This window comes from Aspergillus heteromorphus (genome assembly GCF_003184545.1).
Source record: "Aspergillus heteromorphus CBS 117.55 chromosome Unknown BO70scaffold_33, whole genome shotgun sequence".
NCBI classification, from domain to species: domain Eukaryota; kingdom Fungi; phylum Ascomycota; class Eurotiomycetes; order Eurotiales; family Aspergillaceae; genus Aspergillus; species Aspergillus heteromorphus.
In genome coordinates this window covers 289,082-310,479 of record NW_020290438.1, presented here as the reverse complement: position 1 = coordinate 310,479, position 21,398 = coordinate 289,082, and the positions used below count along the sequence as shown (strand labels likewise).

Here is a 21,398-nt window from a genome sequence, read left to right as displayed (position 1 = left end):
AGTATCTGATGCTTGTTCTCTAATGGTAAATCGCCATGTCTTAGCAGGTTAAGACACAACCAGGAATGGAGGGGGAGCAGAAACAGAACACAAGATACAATGATTGTATCGGTGGTATAAAAACTGGTGTATACAGAAGCCAAAGTATCACATGGGTAAAAGGAGCCGTTAGGGGGGTTGAGGATTAATGCCAACCAGTTTAGCACCAAAGTGTTGAGAAATCAATCAATCAAGAAGTAACTATCCATGGCTGGAGGCTGTGTACCGTTTGCTTGCAACAGTCGTATCAGTCAAGTGTAGAACAGAAGGCCTGCTCGTTCTAGCCACCAGCACCGGGGGCTTCCCCATTCATCGACGCGCATGTTCACTGATGAGCCCCGTGGGGAAGGCTAGGGCTCATTGGGCTTGCATAGGCATCGGGAATGGGTACTGTTTCGTACGTTCGCTCGCCAGGTGCTGCACCCATGTGTTGATTGGGGCCCCCTGAGGTCGCGGCGGGTGCTGGAAACTCCCCTTGTGTTGGCTGAGGAGTCGCATGCTGCACCCGAATTGGGGGCGACTGAAGCTGAAATACCGGCTGGGGTTTAATCTGGCTTTGTGTAGTGGCGAACTGGGTTTCACAGGCCTCCCCGTTTTCTGCTGCAGAATAAGGGTCTTGGGGTATGGAAGTTGACACGAAGGGGGCCTTGGGCATGTGCGGAAATCCAGGCGTATTCGGTGCGGACCGCTGATAGAGCTGGGCCAGGTACAAGTCTGTCCTGGCTCTATCGCGACGGTCCATTGACCTGGCAAGCTTTCTCTTGGTCCAGAACCGGTAAAAGATAATCGCATAGACTAGAAGGACCAAGACTTCGAGGACTATCTCGATGACAGCACAAACCAACCCCCAGTCCTAAGAGACCATATTAGCTTCAAGAATTGATTAGGTGTGGGATCGACCTACCTGCAAACGGCAAAGGAGGGCATAGTCGATTTGGTCACCAAACAACGCTTCTCTCTCGTTATGGACACATGACCAACCCCAAAGATCTTTGTCATCCCCGATCGCCTTGGAATGCTCGAAGATGGCGGCAGCAACAATCCACATGACTAGGTCGAAAACAAAGACACCGATCGATATGGCCGAATAGTAAAATGCATACTTCTCTGCGCGCTTGTGGCCGCCTTTCCAGTAGCCCCAGAACACAGCAATACTGGCAATCAAAGAAATGCACGAAACAGTCAGAAGCAGATACTGCGGCCAAGGATTTGTGCCAAATTCCCAAGGAGGGAAAGTGTTTCGCTCTGGGAGCGACTTGGTCACGTTGAACACCGTCAGCGTTGTCCCCAGAATCGTAAGAACAATCAGACTACAGCCGAAATTGATGAACCGGAGGAACATCTTGGCAACCCGGACACGTAGTTTAATACGCTATAGCGACGAATGTAAGTATTCGGTACGCCTACCATGGCACATCGATATTCACTTACTAGATCTCTGGCATTCTCTTTCTCTGCGACTTTCTCTTGTTTTTCCACGTAGAATTCCTCCCGGAAAGTTGGGCTCAGTGGATTCAGGGTGCGACCTGGGGTTCCGGGAACTTTGAGAGCGCTTTTTGGACCCGGTGTGGGAAGGTCATGATGCGACGTATGTTGTGCAGGGTCACTCGCAGCGACGTAACCGAAACCCACATCCGACACATCAGGGGGCGTCTGCGATTGGTTGGGAGGATCAGCAAAGGGGGAGCTTCCAGCATCTGCAGTGCCAGGAGACTGGACCATGGTGGCTTCCGCAAAGCGAGTCGTCCGGGACTCCTTTAGCGAAGAGATAGAAGTGTCGGAAGAGCTCCGCTCTTCTGCGGTTACGGTGGGCTGTGATGGCAGTGCCATTGTTCCAAGATTGTGGCCGCGAACAATATCCACGGGGGAGACCGCCTCGTAAGTCTGAGGAGAGCTATCGTGGCTATTGGTAAACGCAGACATCAAAGGCGCAGTTTGGCAGGGTGAAAAAGGAAGCCAATTGGTGAAGAGGACCGGCTCTTAACCTTTCTTAAGCAGATGCCAGGTGTAGTTTTGGATCCCACTCGTCCAAGAAAAAGCGTATAGTCAGAAGGAGTACCACGACGCCTTGCTGAAGAGGAGCTACAGCAGGTGCTCACGGCAGCACAGCTGTAGACATTGTTAGTATGCAAGCACACTGGCCAACCGCAATGCGCCAGGACGGGATCACTCCCAAAACTGTGTCCGGAGACGCAGCAAGGCACTACCTACCTGAGATAGAAGAACGGTCAAGCTGGAGAGGTAGATGGCTTCGGCTCCTATTGAGAGAGACCAGGTCAGTCAAAGGTCAGATTTTGTTTTGTTTTGTTTTGTCTTTGTGTGCATGCAAATTCAGGCAACAGGAGAGGAGATAATCATGTAGGGCATGGGCCAGTGAACACCCACCTACCTTCTTGGCTGATCGTCTTCAGTTGGATTGTTCCTCGAATCCCACGTTGCATGGACCAAGAAACCAAGCAGCGGACAGACCGACGGTGTTTGAGACGTTGAAGGGGAGAAAAGAGATGAAGGAGGCACGGCGACCAGACGACCTCTGGGGGCAGCACAACCGCCTTGAATATCAATGATGGGCCCTGACCCTGTCTGGCCTTGCCGTCGGGGGCCGGTGGGGTTAGCATCTTGGGATGGATCGCACGGGGTTGGTTGTATGTTAAGAAATAAGCGCCCGGCAACATGCAGCACATCAAGCCCCCCGCAATGATTGGACCGGCCATGGGAAGCTGTTGAGCAAGCCAGACGGTGACTGGCGTGACTGGCGTGACTGGATGTTGCGAGACACGACTAGAGCAGGTTGGCCTGGCTTATCACAGTGGGGAAGCGGGAGGGGAAGCCCGCGATGCGCCGGGAGCAAAGGCCATGGAGCATCCCGTGCAGTCGAGTCGAGTTGAGTCGAGTCCAGTCAACTGAAGTCACAATCACTTCGCGATGCGATGCAGGATGCACCTCTGGTCACCCGGGGAGCGAATGAGAGGCGTCGGGTTCCCGGCGCCAACGCTGATCGTCTTGAGGGTCCGGCCAACCAGAGGGGCTGCAGAACCGCCGGCCTTGTGTGGTGCTGGATGGATGGATGGATGGGTAGATAGATACAGAGGAGAGAACAGTATCTATCTAGCCCTTCCGTCCGTGGATCGGATGATGTTGATACTTAGTACTGATAACCATCACGCATAGGTAGGCTAGCTAATTGATTGTCCACTGCATCGGCCGTCACATTTCCCCCAGTTTCCCCTCTCCTCCCCGGCGCTTAAACAGTCCCCTTCTCTGGTGAACAGTGAACAGTGAACAGATAGTACCGGCGTGATCATGGAGGGTGATGGATCCATGATTCAACCAAATTCTTCCGTCTTCGTGATTTGGTTGTATACATCTTTTATCCGCCCGGAAGTTGTCCCAGACTTGAACTTGAAAACAAGCCCATCGTGGCAGAGATGCCTCGAGGGGGAGCGAGGGGGAGGGGGGGGAGGGGGGGGAATACAACGATACCAGAGCCAAATTAGGCCTGTGCACGCTAGCCGAATTCCTCCCCTGGGTTGGTTGACAAGGCTGGCTCAATAATATTCATCATTACCAGATTCAAGGTAAGGACGGAGTAGATTGTCTTCCTTTGAGACTCTGAGACTCGGAGCCTGAGTATCTAACTACTCTACTCTTAATTAATAGGCGAAGGGCTTTGACCAGCAGGTGGCTAACACGGTTATCTAAGCCTGTATCTAGCTCCTAACTACCGAGTACGAGTACTACCTTGTAGATATCTAATGCCAATGATACTACGGAGTAGATACGATAGTATGTACGGAGTAATAATAATGTACCTAAGCAATGGCCGCTTTGAAAATAGAATTGAGGCTGGAGACATTCTGGATGCTGCAGAGAGGAAGACCAATTAGATAGCCTACTGGGCCATGTCTGGCGGCACAGCCACCCAGGCTGCCCCATCCGGGTCTAGAAATCGGAGATTGGATCAGAGGCCAGAGCCATCCAGCTTCTCTGCAGCTGGCTGGCTGCCAGCCACAGTGAAGTTTCAGCTGGGCCACACAGCCTCATTCTTGCCCCCCCCGGCAGATCCCCGGTACCAGCAACATGATAGCATGACCCATTTACTTGGAGATGGCTGTGCAAAATGCCGATAGATAGGTATTTGGTGCAAGGTTTCCACCTCAAAACTTCCTTTTCACCTAAGGTATTAAGGCACCACTGGTTACATAGTAGGTACACCGTCCTATACTCCGTACCGTAATACGTACCAGGTACCAGGTATGTCGTACACGCGGTGGATAATAATGCGCCACTACTACTACTACTACTACTACTACTACTACTACTACTACTACTACTACTACTACTACTACTACTACTACTACTACTACTACTACTACTACTACTACTAGTACTCCGTACTCAAGTACTATCTAGTAGGTAGGTAGGTCTAGCCTTTCCCTTGTGTTCCTTTTCCAATTTCAGATAAATTACCATGGTATCCCTACAGTAAATACTACCTAAAGTACTTAGTACTAGGTATATAGATATAACTACTAGGTACTTTGTAAGTAAGTACGTATAACTACGTGATAGATCGGCTGATTCAGCCCCGGCGCGGTCCAAGATGCTCCCAGGTAGTACTAGGTAGGTAAGTATGTACTACCTTACTAAGTAGTTATGTACTGATAGATACCGTACTGTACCGTATTTGCCTAGATTCTATACGGCCCCGGCAGAGCCGCCCGTAACCTTGGCCCATTGGCCACAACTGGTACGGGCCACTGCTCCAGCCACTCTGCCTGCCTCGTGTTCGTCCTCCATTTCTCCCTCATCCTCCTCCTCTTCTGTTTCCACCTTCTCTCTGCGAATTCTCTCGAGCTAGCCCCTACCACCTCCGTCATCCTCGATCTGCTACATTTTTTTCGATCCTGTTTCTCGTCCCTCTGCGCTCGATCCAGCCTGTTTCGCTTTGACCGTGTGGCCCAATCAGGAACAATTCCCGCGCCTGCTTCCTAGGCGACCCGAACACTCACCCACCTGCTTACTACTACCACTCTACTAACTACTTACTACGTTATTATTCTTCCTACCTGGCTGGTTACCTGTATCCATTCTGCCACGGTCGTCTGCATCAGTTTTGATGCTTCCCAATCTACCCACGTCTTCTTCCCCTCCTGCGTCTCTCTTGCCCGGCTGCATTTGGTAGTAGCCTCCCACCCCCCCCCCCTCCCTCTCCCCTCCCCCCTCTCCTTTCCTCCCTCTCCCTCCGCCGCCTCATTCATCACCGCCGCAGTGGTTTGTTTCTATACATACATCCTCCGGCACACCAGGTTCCTCTCCTCCGTGTCCCGAAGATCCATCCACCCGCCCCCTTGCCTGTCCCAATACTTCCATGGTCTGCTGAGTTTTCATGTTGCTTGTACATTGACTGGTTTCCAACGCCCTGGTTCTGCATAATTCTCCTGCCCTCGTTGCTTTGACAATCGCGGGTTCCAGCTTCCTCTCTGCAGCTTAACCACGCATTTCCATTCCGCCATACAACCCCGGTCTCCTACGGCTTCCCAGCAGATGGACTAAAGTCCCCTCCCCCTCCCACCAGATCCAGATCGAGCGGGCGCTAGGTTCAAACCCGTTCATCTGTTTGCCAGGCTGACCGCTATTTTTACCACCTGCGAGTCCCATCTTTCTTCCTGTGGGACCTGATCGTCTGACAAGACGTCGCGCGAAGGCTGAACCTCCCGTCAGCTTGCGCCACACTCGGTTCTAGGTGAGCGCCCCACGCGACATTGTCTCTGATGGATACCACTCTTTCCCTTGTCCTACCTGCTTGCCCTCTGATATAAGCTGCTACATCTCAATCCCTTCTCCCTCCCTGTGCGTATCGCGCTACTCCCAACCTTCCACAACCTTACACGCCTGTCGCTGAAGACCTTGATCAGCTGACATGGGTTCCATCGAGTTAGATTCTCCATATCCTCGTCAACCCTTCCAGGCTGGCGCAAAGTATCTGTTATCCATGGCCGCATTGATGCAATCGAATAACGAACCTGTCTCTATCTCTAAGCCTTTGTCTGGGGCGTCCAACTCAATAATCCCAGCTCCATCGGAACCTGTCACCTTCCTAAAACAATCAAAACCTGATTCGAGTCTGACTTCAATTGCTAGCGCCGGACTGAACGTTTCGCGCTCGGGAGATTCCTTGCCCCCGATGACAACAACAGCGCCCTCGGCCACCGGGCCACCAGATCGACCACAGGAACATGAAAAGGAATCAGATCAGCACAGTTCACAGGTTGCGAGAGAGGCTCTTGGGGCCAGCGAGAAGCAGGCCAACCCCATCAATGAGAGTATACAAGCGTCGCCAGATCAAATGCAGGTAGATTCTCATCCAGCGCCGGGGAACGTGCATGATGCTTTCGGGGCAGCCGATAACAACACGACGCTCATGAACACCTCAACTGTAGCCAGCCCTGGTCCGATCGAGGAATCGACTTCCCAGGATGGCGATCGTTCTCACCACCGTGAGGATGGTGAAATCTCGCAAGAATCAGGCAACAAGGCCTTTTCATACCCGATGCCCACTGCCAATTTTAACGATCCTCGGCGAGGTCTAAGTCTACCCGGTTCTGGATTTCACAAAGGACAGCGGTCCCCGTCGGCGAAGAAGCATCGCTGCCCTTATTGTGCCACTGAATTCACAAGACACCATAATCTTAAGAGCCATCTCCTCACCCATAGCCAGGAAAAGCCTTATGTGTGTCAAACATGCCAGTCGCGCTTTCGTCGGTTGCATGATCTGAAAAGGCACACGAAACTCCATACTGGCGAACGGCCACATATTTGCCCCAAGTGTGGACGCAGATTTGCCCGCGGCGATGCTCTAGCTCGTCATAACAAGGGCCAGGGCGGATGCGCAGGGCGTAGAGCAAGCATGGGAAGCTATGTTCCCGAGGAAGAATACGGTGACGCTACAGCACCGGGAGGCACCGAGGATACTATGGAGGGCCTTGTCTACGCCGAGCCAGAGCGTATGGATGAGGAAGAAGAACGGCGGCTCAATATGCCTAGCATCAAGAAGCATGATATGTCGACGGATTCGATATCCCGTTCCAACACTACAACAAGTTACCAGCCACGCCAGCCGAGCACCTATCCCCCAATTGCCTCGGGCAGACCTTCCCCAGGGGGTCTCTTCCCTCCACCAAGCCACGCTGGCTCCAGCACATCGACTTCTCCCATATCACAGTCCGGGAACATGACATTTCCACCTCCTGGTCAGCACTCTGGTTCATCTGTTTTCCCCACCAATATCACAGAGAGCCCAAAACCGTTATCACCAAATGCATTGTCATCACATCAACTTGGCCATGGCCCGGATAATAATGTCCAACTCCATCGTGCTCATTCTCCCGGTATGGCCCAGTCGTTCCAACAGCAACCGTATAACAGGGCAGGTCCCTCTTCTACCTCCGTCGCAACCCATGCTGCTTCGGGTTTGGGTCTACCCCCGCCGCAACCGGGTGCTCCCCAGCTCCCTCCACCACCTGGGATGAGCTCTACTGACTCCCGATTTGCACTACATTCGCAAGGCTCCGTCCCACCAGCACCTTCAAATGCGAAACACACATCATCCCACGGTCACTCCAGCAACCATAGTGGCTCGTTATCCTCGAAGCCTGGCCTGGAGGGGGCTTCGAACAGTGGCAGCCAACTCCCCAGCCCCCATGAAACCGCCTACATTGAACAAAGTCGGGACCGCGAAGACAAGCTTTGGGCCTATATTCGCACGGTGCATGAAGAACTCAGTGGGTTGAAAACCGAGGTTGCCGCGCTGAGAGCTCAACTTGCGTCTGCGAATGTCAATGCGTTAGCAATGTCCAATTCTAATGCACCGCAGCCTCAAACGGAGGCAAACTCTGTCAGCACTGCAACACGATGAATGGAGATTTCGCTCCCTCTCTCCTCTACTTCGGGGGGGAGGGGGAGGGGGTCTCTTCAGCCATTCCAGCCTGTTTATGTTTCCTTTGTTAAGTCATTAGATATCCATCTTTTTTCAACATTCTTTCTGTCATGGATTTACACCGACCCTGATGCAAGTCTCATAATACCCTTCATATTATTTTTTACTTCCTCGCCTCTGTCACGACGGTTCATCTCCCAAATTCCTATTTCCGATTGGTTCCTCTAATTCTCCAAGGCCTGCGCCACTTTTCTTCCTGTCTGCAACATTGTTCTCTATAACCAACTTATGGATACCGTTGGCGATAGTGCTGGCTTCAGTACGATGCCGGTTGTACTGCTTTGAATTCCCCATCTCGGATTCACAGTCCGGTTTGGGACTGTTGTTATGCCCGTGTCTTTCCGACATCTTTTGTCCCATTCCCTGTCTTCTGTTTATACCTCCTCTCCCTCGGTCTGTCCTCCATGTTGATCCGCATTCGACGGTACTCGCTGCACCGGGTTGTCGCTTTTCCTTTACTTTAATTGGGGCTATGGTAAATCACCATCTATATTTCTGTTCTTTTATTGGGCGTTAGTTATTACCACCGCATGTTATTGTGTACGCATCAGCGTCCCATCGCCGTGTGCGAGGAGCAGGAAAGGGAGTCTGGCGGTCAAAATCTCTGTTAACTTCGGCGACCATTGCCAGTGAAAGAGCCTGGCTTGTTTAATCTATTTCTGTGTTCGGCCATGACATTTTCGTTCCGGCGAGGGACGCCACCGATGCAACTGCATCCTTTCGTAGAAAGTCCTATCCCAATCGATAATGAGTCATGGCTCGTGTCATTCCGCCGACCCATTTGTCCCTGGCCAGACCGCCGGTACACAAGACATACAGTCTATAAAGCAACTGTTGGCTAAGGCCGGGACCGCGATCGATTCCGGGCTGTCCACCCAAGAAACAAACCCACGTCGGCCACCACAGCTTTGGGGACTCCGCCCATCGTCCAGCTCCGCTGTATCCACTGAGGGATGGCCCCGCCAGCATCGGATGTGGTAGCCACCATCCACTCTAGCCCGTCCGGGGTGGCGAGCACTTGTTCCACACTCGCATAGGATGCGAAGATGGTATTCCGAGGGGCAGACGCGGAGATCGTGTTGCGCCAGGAGTCCAGATCCGACCCGGCAGGGGCGACGGTGAGCGGAATCTGGACAGTCACGAATCCGCGCGCGGGTCGGTCGGTAGATACCACCAGGACGATAAAGGAACGCGGCGCGATCAAGGCGGTCGGGTGGAAGGTGTGCGTGATCATAACGACTGGAGGCGTGACGCGGCATCAGTACAGAGTCCTTCCTCTTGGGATACCACTCGGACGGAGAGGAATTCTCACCATGCATGTCCACCCGGGTCCTATCACCATCCAGCTCCTGCTCCAGCTCCTGCGCCGACGGCCACTCCAACAACGTCTTCACCGCACTCACACTGGGCGTGTACTCCATCTCATGCTCGGAATGGTGCTCCCTCAGCCCCGCGCGGAACTCCTCCCATGAGGCGGACCCGGGCACGGGCGCGTCCTTGTGGACGCTCTTCCGGCAGACCCAGTACTCGCCCGACCGGGCGCGCGTGGAGAGATGGACTGGGGCGGTGGCCGGGGGCGATCGACGGAGTTTGCGATCGCGGCGGAAGGTGTCCGGGATGGAGGCCACGAAGGTCTGGGCTTCGGTGAGAATGGCGGTGAGGAACTCGTTAAGAGGAGGCCGTGTGGGCGAGGGGTCGAGGGATGGATGATCGGGCAGGATGGACAAGGGATGCGGTGTCAGACGAAGGTATGTAATGGGAGACATGATTGTGGTTGGTGGGAGAGGGAAACAGATGGATGCGGATAACAATCAAGGTAAGAGGGGGAGGACGACAAGGCGGTCACATGCAACAACACGGTATATACATTTCTATATAACTATATACGCTAGTTACAGGGTCGATTCGGTCCAGGCACGGACTGCTTCGTGGGTATCATATAATATACCATGCCCGGAGACAAACCAGCACGACCTCAAAAGCCAAGGCTGTTTCGAAACTGATTGAACTGGCCAGGTTCACAAGCAGCGCACGGCAGGGCCAACGCTGCCAGTGTCAAAGGTTTCGATCAGCCCAGCCCCGAGGGCCTCCTCCAGAACCCAGCGGAAGGTCATCCCGTAGAGATCCTTCCACTTCTTTGTTCGACCAGGCAAGATGCCCGAGAACTCGCCCCTCGTCCTCTTCGCTACGCTGAAGCTTTTATCAGTCTCCACGGCACCATCCCACCGGTCACGCAGAAGGTACACGGGAGCCTCGCTCGAGCTCGACCTTTTCAGGAGCGAGAGAAGATGCGACCGGCCGGCGCCCAGCATCCGAAGGTAAGGCCCCGTGTTCGGTAATGAAAGGAAAAGAGTGGCAGTATGGAACTGGGAGGGATCGGCCCTGAAGGCATCGTTCGGCTCAGCGGCGCCGTTCCGGCTCGCGGAAGCCGGAATGGCAGAGACGGTTGGGAGACCGGGTAGGGAAGCAAGGCTTGACGAGCCTTTCACGAGGGATGAGGAAGAGACGAGGAATCCGGCTCGGACCAGAGCCATATACTCCGGTGGGGAGAAGATTGCGCCAGGGATGGTGGACGTGTTCCCCATCCGCCCAAGCAGTTGCAGGAATTTATCTGCGACAAGTCAGCCGACTGAACGAGTATGTCCGTCCCAGCTGTCGGAATGTACGCATACCTTTCAGCGGCGCCTCCAGAGCGGCGCTGTCCCGCACCAGCCGTTCCCAGTCCTCCGTTAGAACCAGGCAGTCGCCCAGCCCGGCCGCATCGTTCCCTCTCCCAGGAACGATCAACCGGCGGACTCGACCGGCGCGGACCAGTTCCACGATCTCCTTCTCCACCTTGGTTGGCGCATCCAGCAACGTATGAACGTGGGCGACCGAGGCTAGGGGAGGCAGCGTCCGGCGAAAGTTGAGGACTTCGGCGATGCGCGTGCTGTTCATCCCGGCCCGACGGGGGAGGTCCTCGAACATGGTGTCGCGGATGTACTGGAGGGCGTGAACGACATCTGTGACGGGCACAGTCTCCGGGACATATCGGGAGATGCCGACATCTGGCAGCGGGCCCTGGTCATCATCATCGGCCTTCAGAATGGTGGATGAGGACTGAGCCGATGGTTTGCGACGGGCATGAGTGGCGAAGGGAGAGGCGCGCGGCCTCGAGTTGGCGGGTTTTTTATTCTTCTTGACACCAGAGACGGGGGCGGAAGTGATGCGCAAGGGCATGGCAGGGCGACTGACCCGGGTTTAGTTCAAGGATGAGTCAGTCGGTCAGTCAGTTAGCGAGAGAGAGTGGGAGAGAGAGAGAGAGAGAGAGAGAGAGAGAGAGAGAGAGAGAAAGAGAGAAGATGCGTAGTGGGCCTGAGGCCGACATGGGCAATGGAACGGATGTGCCAAGACGCGATTAGATCACGTGCGGCAACGGCCCCGCCGGCGGGAGGACACCCAGCCAATCCGAGGCGGCGATGGGCTATACTGATTGTATAAATAGGAATGATTCTATATAGATTACTAGCAGCGCCTTAAAGCGAATTATATAGCGGCGTACAAGTCTCATAGTTTTAGCATATTACCTGATGGATGAATACATGGGTTAATTGATTGACAAGTGCACAGCTGGAATCATGATGGGCGCATGTTACATTGCATACATGGATACACGGCTACTACCTACCTCAGGTAAGACTTTCGGCACACGAGGTGCATACACATACAACCATATTGTGATACGCCTACTAAAGCGTGCGGGCTGGACTTGAGACAGGATGGGATGAGGAGGGGGAGAACTTGAAGAGCGCTTATGGCGGTTCGGAACAGAAACGTGGCCATCCGTAATACAGATCCATGTCCTGCCTGCCTCTCTAGAGCAATGGTGAGAGGAGGTTCACAACGCGATAGTTAACTAGTTACAATGTAGGTTAGTTAGTCAGCTCCGGGCCCTCGGGCGAGGGGAAACAGCCGAGGTCCGCTTGTTGTCTCTCTCTTTCTCTCTCCCTCTCTCCCCTCCGCCTCTTTCTCCTTTCCCCTGAACTTTGAACCAGGAGGAGCGTCAAGCCGATTGCAGAACCGTGTGCAAAACTGGACACTCACCTATATACCCTACCTACATCATAACGGCCTACGTGCCACTACGTCCAGTGCGATGAGTCCTGCCCACGGTTCAGTCTTCGAGGCGGCCATCCAGGTAACGCCCCTTGGTTCGCATCGCTACTCTGCCCATCTCGAAGACGCATGGTGCATTGGGTCTGGTAGGCAAACCCCCATCTACGACCGCGGGATCACCTTGCTAATTGCCTGTCCTACACAGTCCCGCATGGCGGATATACCTCGTCGGTGCTCTACCGGCTGGCGCTTGTCCATTTTGCCCAGACACACCCAACCCTCTACAATGGTCCGGCCACGCCGATAACGATGCAGCTGGCGTTTCTGCGCCGCACGGCGGTCGGACCCGCCGTGCTGACTGTCCAGGATACCAAGCTTGGGAGGCGGACCAGTACCGTGCATGTGACGTTGTCTCAACCGCCGGAACGAAAGAAGACAGCGTCGAAAAACAACCAAGCAGAGGAACTAGAAGTGAAAGTGGCCGGGTATATCACGGTCAGTCCGGCACACGCAGAGGTGGGCCTGACCACCTCGACGGGGTGGGAGCTGTCCCCGCCTCCGCCGCCGGGATCCCAGCCCGATGGCACGGTGCACTTGGCGGCGCTGGGCGATACGGGTCGGGACGGCGCGTGGACGCGCTTTAGTATGCCATTTCCATCGTTTCGGCGAGCGACAGCGCATGCAGAACTGTACGGGCCAGACCCCGCTTCGGCTCCCGTCTCGGGTCAGCGGACGGTGGTGGACCAGTGGGCGCGATTCCGGCCAAATGGGGATGTCTCGTCGCGGTGGACCAATGAAGCCCTGGTGTATCTGACGGATTTGTTTCCGGGGGCGTTGTCCGAGTTTGATGACATGGCCACGACGTCTGGAGACCAGGGTCACGCCCGGAACTGGTACCCAACAGTGACACTGAATATCGATCTGAAGCGACGGTTGCCGGCAGAGGGGGTGGAGTGGCTGTACAGCAGGGTCCAGACTAAGCTGGTGCGGGAAGGACGGACGGATCTGGACGTGACTGTGCTAGATGGACGAGGACAAGTGGTGGCGTTGAGTACACAGGTGGGTTTGGTGGTGAGTGCGAGTCGCAATATCGGAGGCCGACAGAAGCTGTAGTTCCTCCCTCCTTTCCCCGTCCGGCCGTCCACGTATATATAGAGCTATATATGTACATATATGCAAATAGAGATAGAGAGAGGGGGGGATTGAAAGAGAGTCAAGGGTATTAGATCAGAGTGAAGGTCCCGTCTGCATCCAAAATGCAATCGCATCGGTGGTGAGGCGCATCCGGCCTTCCCTCCCAGGACCCTCCTCTTCGGGCTGGAACGCCTGGGCGCGCACCCAGAACTTGCGACCGACGCGAGCGAGGACCTTGACGCGGATGACCAGATACCCCGGGACATTGGCGGGACTCTTGTAGCGAATGTCCAACTGGGCGGTATACAACTTCCCTCGGGTGGTGGTGGGCGGGATGTCGTCCGGGTCAGCGTTCGTCAACCTGGGCCCGGTCTCCGGCGCATATAGTGCCACGGCATAAGACATGGCTTCATCCAGCGCGGTGGCAATCACGCCGCCATGCACGGTGGAGGGATGGCCTGAAATACCCGGGGTGGCGAGCTGGAGTATCAGGATCAGGTCGGGCGCGTGGATCGGGGTCGGGGAGTCGGTGGGGCGGGCCAGACAGGGGGGTGGGCGGGCAGAGGGGATAGGAGATGAGCATGGCGTCGCAAGGTGAGGACGTGTGGGATGGTAGAGGCGGTGGCGAGCGAGTTGGCGAAGTAGCCGTCCTCCCCGGTGGAAGGCTTGGGGATGCGCGAGTAGGTGCGGATGGGAGGTAGTCGGGATGGTGGAGGAGGGGCGGAGGACGGCGGAGGAGAGGAAGGGGTGGAGGGAGGGGGGGTGGGGGTGTCGAGGATGGAGGAGGCCATTGAGGTGAGGTGAGAGGGAAGGATGGGGATGAGGGGGAGGGGGAGGGGGAGCGGAGTTGAATTGGGATGTGAGATGAGATGAGATGTGGTGATGGTGATGGTGGAGAAGTGGTGTAGCGTAGTAGTTACTAGTAAGGTGGTAAGTAGATAGTACTACGGATAGTACGGAGTAGTACTCCGTAGTACCCCGTAGATAGTAGGATAGTCTACTAGTGCCTGAGCCCTGAGGAAAGACATCAGCCATGGATGGTACCGAGACGGTATCGACGGGACGGTAATACCGGAAGCGCACCGTGGGACGCTAGCCCAATGGGGGTAGTGCCGTTAGTGCAGACAAATGGAGACCTCGGCTGACTGATCTTGACTGATCTACCTCCGTACTCCATACTATGTCCGGAGCACTGCCGTAACAAGGTACCTAAGGTAAGTAGGTATTATTATCTAGTCAATCAGTCCATCAACGTTCCCAACGGATCGGAACCTGAAGGATAGGACGGAGTAGTAGGAGTAGGACTCCGTCAATGTCTTGTGGTATCTATCTGTGGTATCTAGTCTATGTACCGTTGGTCCGGAGTACCACTGCTAGTACTTAGCACTACGGAGTACTTCCCCTCAATTATTTGCAGATGCACAATAATTCCCCTCTCTCCCTCCCCCCTTCCCCCTCCCTCTCTCTCAAACATCAAACCTCAAACCTCAAACCTCATCCTCCCCCCTTCCCCCTTAATCTGACCTCCCACTTCCGACGGGGGAAAAATACATTATTCCCTCTGTGCAACATACATGGAGGCGAACCTGGTTCCCACCGTTCCCATTCTGCTGCCTACGTATGCCATGGCGCTGGCCTCGACTAAAGCGCGACTAGTTTTTAGGCTCCAGTGCAGCAGCCAGTCACAACGCCCGCCAGTGACTTTAGCTCAGGGCACTACCGGGGATGAATCGATAACAAAGAGGAGAGAATTGAGAAAGCAAGACCTGACCTGACCTGACCACCACCCCATCGACCAACCACCAACCACCAACTAGCCTCCGGGCCCAGCATTCATGCCTGCCACCCGAAGGAACCTAGTAGAGCCATGCACATTCCAGTCTGTGTCTCCCGGCGGAAATTTTCTTTCAGGTGGGAAGGAAGGTGGGAAGGTGAGAAAGGTGAGAAGGAATCCTTCATCCCTAGAGAGGTGGAGGTATGGTACCTGGTACCTGGTACCTAGGTCTTAGGTACCTACTACCTACCTGTCTGCGACATGATATTCCTTTGTCTCAAAAAAGTGTGATCGTAACTTAATAGGAATCGGCATCCCTCGCGTAGGGCAACAAACATGCGCCGACCAAATCATGAGCCTCCTCAAAACCGGGCACGGGAAATTGACTGGACGCAAGAAATAGTGCATAATGTGTACGCCGTAATATTAATATTAATATCCTTAATTATTATTATTATTATTATTGTTGTTGTTGTTGTTGTTGTTGTTGGTGTCGATGTTGTTTTGTTTCTCCTTCCCCGTAGATAGATAGATACCTACCTCATATAAGCCGGGCTGGAATGAAACCACCGGACTATCTCCCTCGCCCTCGCTCACCTGTCACCTCGCTGGACTAGTATTCAAACTACTTTAGCTCGCCGTCCCATCGAGAAAGCATCTCCAGTGGTTCCTTCACACGCCCGGAAGAATAAATAAACAGCTGGAATTCCGCTGCTTGCTGCACCTTCCCGTTTCGTCCCTCTTATCGCCGGCTTTTCCTTCTTCTTCTACTTCTTCTTCTTCTTCTTCTCCTCCCCCTTCCTCTTCCTCCTCTCTTCTTCTTCCTCTCCACAACCCACTTCCCCATTCCCGGTTGCATTGCATCCATCCATTGCTCGTGCCTGTCTGCCTACCTCTCTTATCCCCATTCAATTGTCATCGTCAGTCGGGTCATACTTCTACCTCTCTTACTCACTACATCCAACATCTTGTTTCTATTCCCAGCTTCATTCACAACACACATCAATCACCATGCTTCCTCTCGTCTTCATGGGTCTGGTCGCTGCGGCCACCGCGTCCAGCAACTACACCTTCCCCGGCGGCTTCAACCTGAGCGCCATTAGCTACTCCACGCGATGTAGGACCGCCCACCTGACGCGTGCTACATTCCCAAACTGACCGATGCTGTAGCCTCCTGGTGTACTGCCGAGCGCAACTCGTGCCCCGAAATCTGCGGGGGAGTCGCCACTAGCAACTCGTGCGATGCGGTAGGTGACACCCCAATGGCGCCGCCGCGCATTCCCCGCTAACCCGCCTGGACAGAGCACTCTGGACTTCTCTTGCGTCTGCTCCAATGGCTCGACCGCCGACGTGGCGCTGTACACGCAGACCATCCCCTTCTACGTCTGTCAGGCGACCTATGCCCAGTGCATTGAGGCCTCGCCCACACTCGACGAGCAGGAGGAGTGCAAGGCCGAGGAGACCAAGAACTGTGGCACGCTGAACGCCTCGGCCGTGGCCTCTGGGTCGTCGACCACCACCAGCGCCACCTCTCTGACCACTGCCACCAGCACGGCCAGCAGCAGCAGCTCTGACGACAAGACCACCACTGCCACCAGCACGAGCAGCAGCTCCTCTTCCTCGTCTACCGCCAATGCCGCGGTGCGTCTGGCGCAGGAGCACGCCACGGGGTTGCTGGCGACCGTGATGTTCCTGGGTCTGGGACTGGTTCTGTAAAAGGCCGGCCGATGATGGCATGGAATATCTGGGGGAGCTGTTAGTAAAAGGATAGGATCGTTTGTAGCCACTCTTGGGGTCGATTGGGTGTAATGAAGGGGAAAGTAATCGTGGTTCTTGGTGGTGGTATTGCGTTGTTCCTGTTGCATGTTCTACGACTTGATGTCTCGTACGATTCCCCCCTCGCGCCTGGGAGTTATTCAGTGTAATAATGAAGAAGTGTATTCGCTTTGCAGATGGCCGAGTAGCCGTAGACGGCGGCAGGAGTGTTAGTACTTGACACTCTCGGGGTAGGAGTTGACTCCTGCAGGACGTGGCTTCAGTTGACTGACTAGTACTTACTCTTTAAGACGATCTCCCGAAGCAGCGGCAGCGGCGCCAAGAGTTTTTCCCACACTGAATTTTCTCCACCGCCAAATCTGATCCCAAACCAATCCAAACCAACGCCTTCCACTTCAACCCTTCGCCCATCCTCTCCTCAATCCCCTTTTTGTTTTCTCCCCTCCCTTCTCCTTCCTCCCCTCCTCCCCCCCTCCCTCTCTCCTCCACCCACACATCCACCCACCATCATGCCCGCCCCCTCCACCACCCTCCTCATCGAGGGTTCCTTCTCCGAGCTCGCCGACGAGTTCGCCCAGTACATCGACGCCCTCCGCAAGCCCGAAGGCACCGCCAGTCTCCAGGCCGACCTTGCCCCGCTGCTGCAGCCCCTCCGCGAGCAGGAACAGTCCGACGCCCAACCCGATGGCAAGCAGCGCGATGAGGTTCTGAAGAAGCTGGTCTCCGCGGCCGCCGTCCTGAACGGTGCCCCCGAGAAGGGTGCGTAATCCCCCCCCCCCCCCCCCCCCTCCCCCGCGGAGGACCTGACAGACAGACACTGACGACGACGTCGACAACGATGGCCGCCCTGAACAGAGATCATCTCCGCCTACAACCTCCTCGTGCACCTCGTTCACCATGCCTCCGACCCGGACATGTTCCTCTCCCGCATCTGCGCCTACCTCGCCAAGCCCATCACCTCCTCTCCTCAGTTCGGCCCTCCCTGGCCATCTCCATCCTGTCCACCATCTTCAACACCCTCCCCGCCACCGACTCTAGCCGCTACCACGTTCTCCTGGCGACCGTCGCCGTCATCCGCCAGACCAGCTCTTCCGTCGCCTTCGACGCCCTCAAGCCCCAGCTGACCGCCCAGCTGCCCGGCTGGCTCGCCGCCTGGGAGTTGGACGACGAGGACGCTCAGCGCCTGCACCTCGCCATCGCCGATGCCGCCACGGCCTCCGGAGACGCCGAGCTGGCCCAGACCCATGTCATCCAGGCCCTGCAGACCATCCCCGCCGCCAACGCCAGCAACCCCGAGTCCCGCGAGCTGGCCCTACGCGCCCTGACGTCCGCCCTCACCAACCCCACCGTCTTCGACTTCACCCCGCTGACCGCCTCCGACGCCGTTCAGGCCCTGCGCTCCAGCGACAGCACTCTCTTTGAGCTGCTCGAGATCTTCACCGCCGACACCCTCGACGCCTACGAGGCTTTCGTGGCGGCCAGCCCGCTGGCCAGCATCTCCGGTGGTGTGCTGGCCGACGCCGGCGACGCCCTGCAGAACAAGCTGCGCCTCCTCACTCTGGCTTCGTTGGCCGCCTCCACCCCATCCCGCTCGCTGCCCTACGCCACGATCGCCACGGCCCTGCGCGTGCCGGCCACCGACGTTGAGAAGTGGGTCATCGACACCATCCGCGCCGGTCTGGTCGAGGGCAAGCTGTCGCAGCTGCGCTCGGAGTTCCTCGTGCACCGGGCTACCTACCGCGTCTTCGGCGAGAAGCAGTGGGCGGAAGTGCAGGGTCGCCTGATGGTGTGGCGCCGCAGCCTCGAGCGGGTGCTGGGTGTCGTTCGCAGCGAGCGCGAGCGCTTCGTGCGCGAGGGGCTGCAGGCGGCCCAGGCGGCCGAGGAGGCTGCCCAGGGCAAGGGTAACGACCGTAACAAGGGTGGCGACCGTCGCCGCCACGGCAACAACCAGCAGCAAGCGACTCCGGCGGCGCCCGTCAGCGCTCCGGTGGAGGCCGTGGCTGCGGAGTAATGGCCTACCCGCACCCAGAAGTTAGTGAGTAGGAGAACGCGCGAGAGATAGAGGTGGATTGAAGTGATGAATGTACACAGAGAGCATTACCTTGGGCGATGACAAAAAAGTTTCTGTGTCTGGCTGGGATGAGGTGTTACTTCTTTGTTTCTGTTGTGTTGTGCCTGTTATTTTTTTTCTCCTTCTATTTCTTATGTCATCTGGATTGTTCACCGGCACATTACGGTTTCATCATGGTAGCTATTGGTTTCTAGACAGGTTCGCCGTGAGAGGAGGACCTGACAAATGACACGAGTTATGCATTTACGGGTGCGTAGCTATAAACGATTCATGCTCTATTATATTCGGCGGGCTTGCGGCTTGCATTGTAGCCGTGGCCAGTTCCCCAGCCAAGCCTCGAACCCAGAACATGGAGTTATACACAAAAGCCGGACGCTAAATTCTACACAACTCACATACATAGCTGCCCCTCTCTATGAACCCATCCATATTCCCCACTCCACCGATCAACCCTCCCCCCAAAAATAAACAAAAATGAATAGGCAACCCCCAGACAAACAGCCATCAACCAATTTACAAAGGATTGACCCCCTTGGCCTGGAACCCTTCCCGGATGCGCGCATACACCTCATCCACAGACCCCGTGGCCGTAACAGAGACAACCTTATCCTGCTTCTCGAAGGCCTGGACGACAGGCATACTCGTCTCGACAAAGACACGGAAGCGCTTGCGAATACTGTCGGCATTATCATCATCCCGACCGGACGTTTCCCCACGCTTCAACAACCTCGCCTCCATGACCTCCTCCGGACAATCCAAAAACAGGGTCATCTGGGACGGGCAGACGGTATCCTCGAAGAAGACGGCCTGGTCGAGCTTGCGCGGGAACCCATCGATGAGGAAGCGCGGCTTCACGGCGGACGGAGCCTTCGAGGTCAGGGCCTCGGCCATGGCATTCGACAGCAACGCCACAGTGATCTCCATCGGCACGATCTTGCCCTCCCGGATGTAGGTCTTGATGAGGTCGCCGTACTGGCTGCCCTCGCGGACCTGTTCCGCGCGCAGGAGATCGCCGGCGCTCAGGTGCGTGAACCCGTAGTCGCGCACCAGGTTGGCGGATTGTGTTCCTTTGCCGCTGCCGGGCCCGCCCAGGCAGAAGACGACCGTGATGTCGGCCGGGGAGAAGCGGGGGGTCTTTTCGGGGGTGGTGGCCATTTTGGGGTTCTAGAAGGACCGAGAGAAAAGAGGGGGGGGTGGAGTGGTCAGCTGGGGAAGATTTGGAGGGGTGGGATGATGGGGGTATAACATTAACTATAGTGTGGGTGGGATGGAGGAGAGAGGGAGAGAACTTACAGTTGGCGGGTTTGGGTTTGTGGACACCAGTGCGGGATTTGACGAGGAGAACGTAGGAGCCCGTGCCGATGGCGATGATGGTCAGGAAGGGGAGAATCTTGAAGTTGGAGCGGCTGTACGGGGAGGCGGATGGGGAAGATGAGGGAGGAGGGGAAGAGGAATAGGGGCGATGCAGGACAGGTTGGCGATGGAGATGGTGGAGGTGGGGGGCCACGGGCTGGGCTGCGCGCACGGAAGAGACTCCAGACACTCCAGGGAGGGTTCCACGCAGCAGTCGGGCGGAGGATTGCAGGGAAGAAGGCATCGAGCAGGTTCGGAGAGACTCGCGTAGATGAAGCCGCAGCCAAAAAAAATAGGAGGAAAAAAAAAAAAAAAACAAAAGTCGAAGTTGAAGTCGAAGTCCAGGTGGTGGAATTAAGAGCCTGGGAGCCTGGGAGCCTGGGAGCCTGGGAGCCTGGGAGCCTTGGGGCCTTGAAGCCTAGGATAGTTTGTGCCTGAGTATACGGGCACAGGCACCTCAGTCTCATCACTCTCCATGGTCCAAACCTGCCATCTCACAGCAGGTACACTATCGTCTCTACCACCGACAGATACACCCTCGCAACCCAAGAAGCGTTGCCCGCTCCCCGTGGCCCTAGTCTTCACCTGTCGCAGCATCTACCGCGACACCCTCTGCCTGCTATACGCATCCACCCAATTTCGTCTTTGACTCCACCAACGCCATCGCCCGATTCTTTGATATCACCGCCAAGGAAGCTCAGGCCTCCATCCGACATGTCGAAATCAACCAGGTCATGTACAGCGAACAGTCGTTGGCCATGTTCCACGCTTTCAAGTGCCGCAGCGATCTGGCCTTTTTCCTGGCCTGCGACAAGTTGACGGATGTCTACACGACTCTCCGGGTGCTGCACGTTCGTTTCTGCATCTGTAAATGGCCCATTCATCTCGAGATCGGTAAGCCTGCCTTGGCCATACCCCCTGCTGCGCTTTGAGGGATTCAAGGGACGTCTGGACTTTGTCCGGATCCAGCCGCAGATGGGGAAGTTCAGCCAGGAGAAGCTGTGAACAATGGCGCGCATGCTGGAACGGATGCTGATGGATCCAGATGCCTTTCTGATCCGGGAGAAAGAGGAGCAGGAGGAGCAGATGGCAAGGGAAATGAACGGGCTTGTAAGAGAGCAGCACGTGTTGGGAGCTGCTTGATTTCTCACCTTTTC

The 21,398-nt window shown here is 55.7% G+C and overlaps 10 protein-coding genes across 10 annotated transcripts; 5 read left to right on the top strand and 5 right to left on the bottom strand.

Annotated features, from left to right (window-relative positions):
• Positions 1-364: 364 nt before the first annotated feature.
• BO70DRAFT_299843 (uncharacterized protein) lies at positions 365-1,962 on the bottom strand (the record flags this gene model as incomplete). Its single annotated transcript, XM_025539649.1, has 3 exons — positions 365-892; positions 944-1,411; positions 1,471-1,962. 3 exons carry the CDS (start codon positions 1,960-1,962, stop codon positions 365-367), a joined length of 1,488 nt encoding a protein of 495 aa, XP_025395620.1.
• A 4,072-nt stretch (positions 1,963-6,034) lies between these two features.
• Positions 6,035-7,957, top strand: BO70DRAFT_374196 (C2H2 zinc finger protein; the record flags this gene model as incomplete). Its single annotated transcript, XM_025544955.1, has 1 exon — positions 6,035-7,957. One exon carries the CDS (start codon positions 6,035-6,037, stop codon positions 7,955-7,957), a length of 1,923 nt encoding a protein of 640 aa, XP_025395619.1.
• Positions 7,958-8,876: 919 nt separating this feature from the next.
• Positions 8,877-9,804, bottom strand: BO70DRAFT_390154 (SRPBCC family protein; the record flags this gene model as incomplete). The annotated part of the gene is made up of 2 exons (XM_025546129.1): positions 8,877-9,277; positions 9,378-9,804. 2 exons carry the CDS (start codon positions 9,802-9,804, stop codon positions 8,877-8,879), a joined length of 828 nt encoding a protein of 275 aa, XP_025395618.1.
• A 122-nt stretch (positions 9,805-9,926) lies between these two features.
• Positions 9,927-11,320, bottom strand: BO70DRAFT_365865 (Stk19 family serine/threonine-protein kinase). The gene is made up of 2 exons (XM_025544183.1): positions 10,711-11,320; positions 9,927-10,649 (listed from the first exon to the last, which is right to left on the bottom strand). Exons 1-2 carry the CDS (start codon positions 11,255-11,257, stop codon positions 10,057-10,059), a joined length of 1,140 nt encoding a protein of 379 aa, XP_025395617.1. The 5' UTR covers positions 11,258-11,320; the 3' UTR covers positions 9,927-10,056.
• A 338-nt stretch (positions 11,321-11,658) lies between these two features.
• On the top strand, positions 11,659-13,246 carry BO70DRAFT_355929 (thioesterase family protein; the record flags this gene model as incomplete). Its single annotated transcript, XM_025541914.1, has 3 exons — positions 11,659-11,710; positions 12,073-12,279; positions 12,339-13,246. 3 exons carry the CDS (start codon positions 11,659-11,661, stop codon positions 13,244-13,246), a joined length of 1,167 nt encoding a protein of 388 aa, XP_025395616.1.
• A 57-nt stretch (positions 13,247-13,303) lies between these two features.
• On the bottom strand, positions 13,304-14,302 carry BO70DRAFT_416808 (PaaI family thioesterase; the record flags this gene model as incomplete). The annotated part of the gene is made up of 2 exons (XM_025547398.1): positions 13,304-14,186; positions 14,235-14,302. The coding sequence occupies 2 exons, from the start codon at positions 14,300-14,302 to the stop codon at positions 13,361-13,363; spliced, it is 894 nt and encodes a 297-aa protein (XP_025395615.1). The 3' UTR covers positions 13,304-13,360.
• Positions 14,303-15,600: 1,298 nt separating this feature from the next.
• BO70DRAFT_365862 (uncharacterized protein) lies at positions 15,601-16,984 on the top strand. Its single transcript, XM_025544182.1, has 3 exons — positions 15,601-16,158; positions 16,212-16,288; positions 16,344-16,984. The coding sequence occupies exons 1-3, from the start codon at positions 16,053-16,055 to the stop codon at positions 16,755-16,757; spliced, it is 597 nt and encodes a 198-aa protein (XP_025395614.1). The 5' UTR covers positions 15,601-16,052; the 3' UTR covers positions 16,758-16,984.
• Positions 16,985-17,291: 307 nt separating this feature from the next.
• On the top strand, positions 17,292-19,134 carry BO70DRAFT_365861 (PCI domain protein). Its single transcript, XM_025544181.1, has 3 exons — positions 17,292-17,576; positions 17,673-17,787; positions 17,856-19,134. Exons 1-3 carry the CDS (start codon positions 17,327-17,329, stop codon positions 18,826-18,828), a joined length of 1,338 nt encoding a protein of 445 aa, XP_025395613.1. The 5' UTR covers positions 17,292-17,326; the 3' UTR covers positions 18,829-19,134.
• A 26-nt stretch (positions 19,135-19,160) lies between these two features.
• ura6 (uridylate kinase ura6) lies at positions 19,161-20,523 on the bottom strand. Its single transcript, XM_025541456.1, has 2 exons — positions 20,182-20,523; positions 19,161-20,052 (listed from the first exon to the last, which is right to left on the bottom strand). Exon 2 carries the CDS (start codon positions 20,041-20,043, stop codon positions 19,402-19,404), a length of 642 nt encoding a protein of 213 aa, XP_025395612.1. The 5' UTR covers positions 20,044-20,052; positions 20,182-20,523; the 3' UTR covers positions 19,161-19,401.
• Positions 20,524-20,727: 204 nt separating this feature from the next.
• Positions 20,728-21,358, top strand: BO70DRAFT_365859 (uncharacterized protein). Its single transcript, XM_025544180.1, has one exon. It carries the CDS (start codon positions 21,000-21,002, stop codon positions 21,171-21,173), a length of 174 nt encoding a protein of 57 aa, XP_025395611.1. The 5' UTR covers positions 20,728-20,999; the 3' UTR covers positions 21,174-21,358.
• Positions 21,359-21,398: the final 40 nt, after the last annotated feature.

What these genes read in the sequence shown, in the direction of transcription:
- BO70DRAFT_365865 (XM_025544183.1), bottom strand. Translation starts at nt 11,257, where the DNA reads ATGCCCTTGCGCATCACTTCCGCCCCCGTCTCTGGTGTCAAGAAGAAT. An exon ending in TCTGGAGGCGCCGCTGAAAG is followed by an intron (nt 10,650 to 10,710) that starts GTATGCGTACAT and finishes GACTTGTCGCAG; the next exon opens with ATAAATTCCTGCAACTGCTT.
- BO70DRAFT_365862 (XM_025544182.1), top strand. Translation starts at nt 16,053, where the DNA reads ATGCTTCCTCTCGTCTTCATGGGTCTGGTCGCTGCGGCCACCGCGTCC. An exon ending in CATTAGCTACTCCACGCGAT is followed by an intron (nt 16,159 to 16,211) that starts GTAGGACCGCCC and finishes CCGATGCTGTAG; the next exon opens with CCTCCTGGTGTACTGCCGAG. An exon ending in CTAGCAACTCGTGCGATGCG is followed by an intron (nt 16,289 to 16,343) that starts GTAGGTGACACC and finishes CCGCCTGGACAG; the next exon opens with AGCACTCTGGACTTCTCTTG.
- BO70DRAFT_365861 (XM_025544181.1), top strand. Translation starts at nt 17,327, where the DNA reads ATGCCCGCCCCCTCCACCACCCTCCTCATCGAGGGTTCCTTCTCCGAG. An exon ending in GAACGGTGCCCCCGAGAAGG is followed by an intron (nt 17,577 to 17,672) that starts GTGCGTAATCCC and finishes CGCCCTGAACAG; the next exon opens with AGATCATCTCCGCCTACAAC. An exon ending in CCCATCACCTCCTCTCCTCA is followed by an intron (nt 17,788 to 17,855) that starts GTTCGGCCCTCC and finishes CACCGACTCTAG; the next exon opens with CCGCTACCACGTTCTCCTGG.
- ura6 (XM_025541456.1), bottom strand. Translation starts at nt 20,043, where the DNA reads ATGGCCACCACCCCCGAAAAGACCCCCCGCTTCTCCCCGGCCGACATC.
- BO70DRAFT_365859 (XM_025544180.1), top strand. Translation starts at nt 21,000, where the DNA reads ATGTTCCACGCTTTCAAGTGCCGCAGCGATCTGGCCTTTTTCCTGGCC.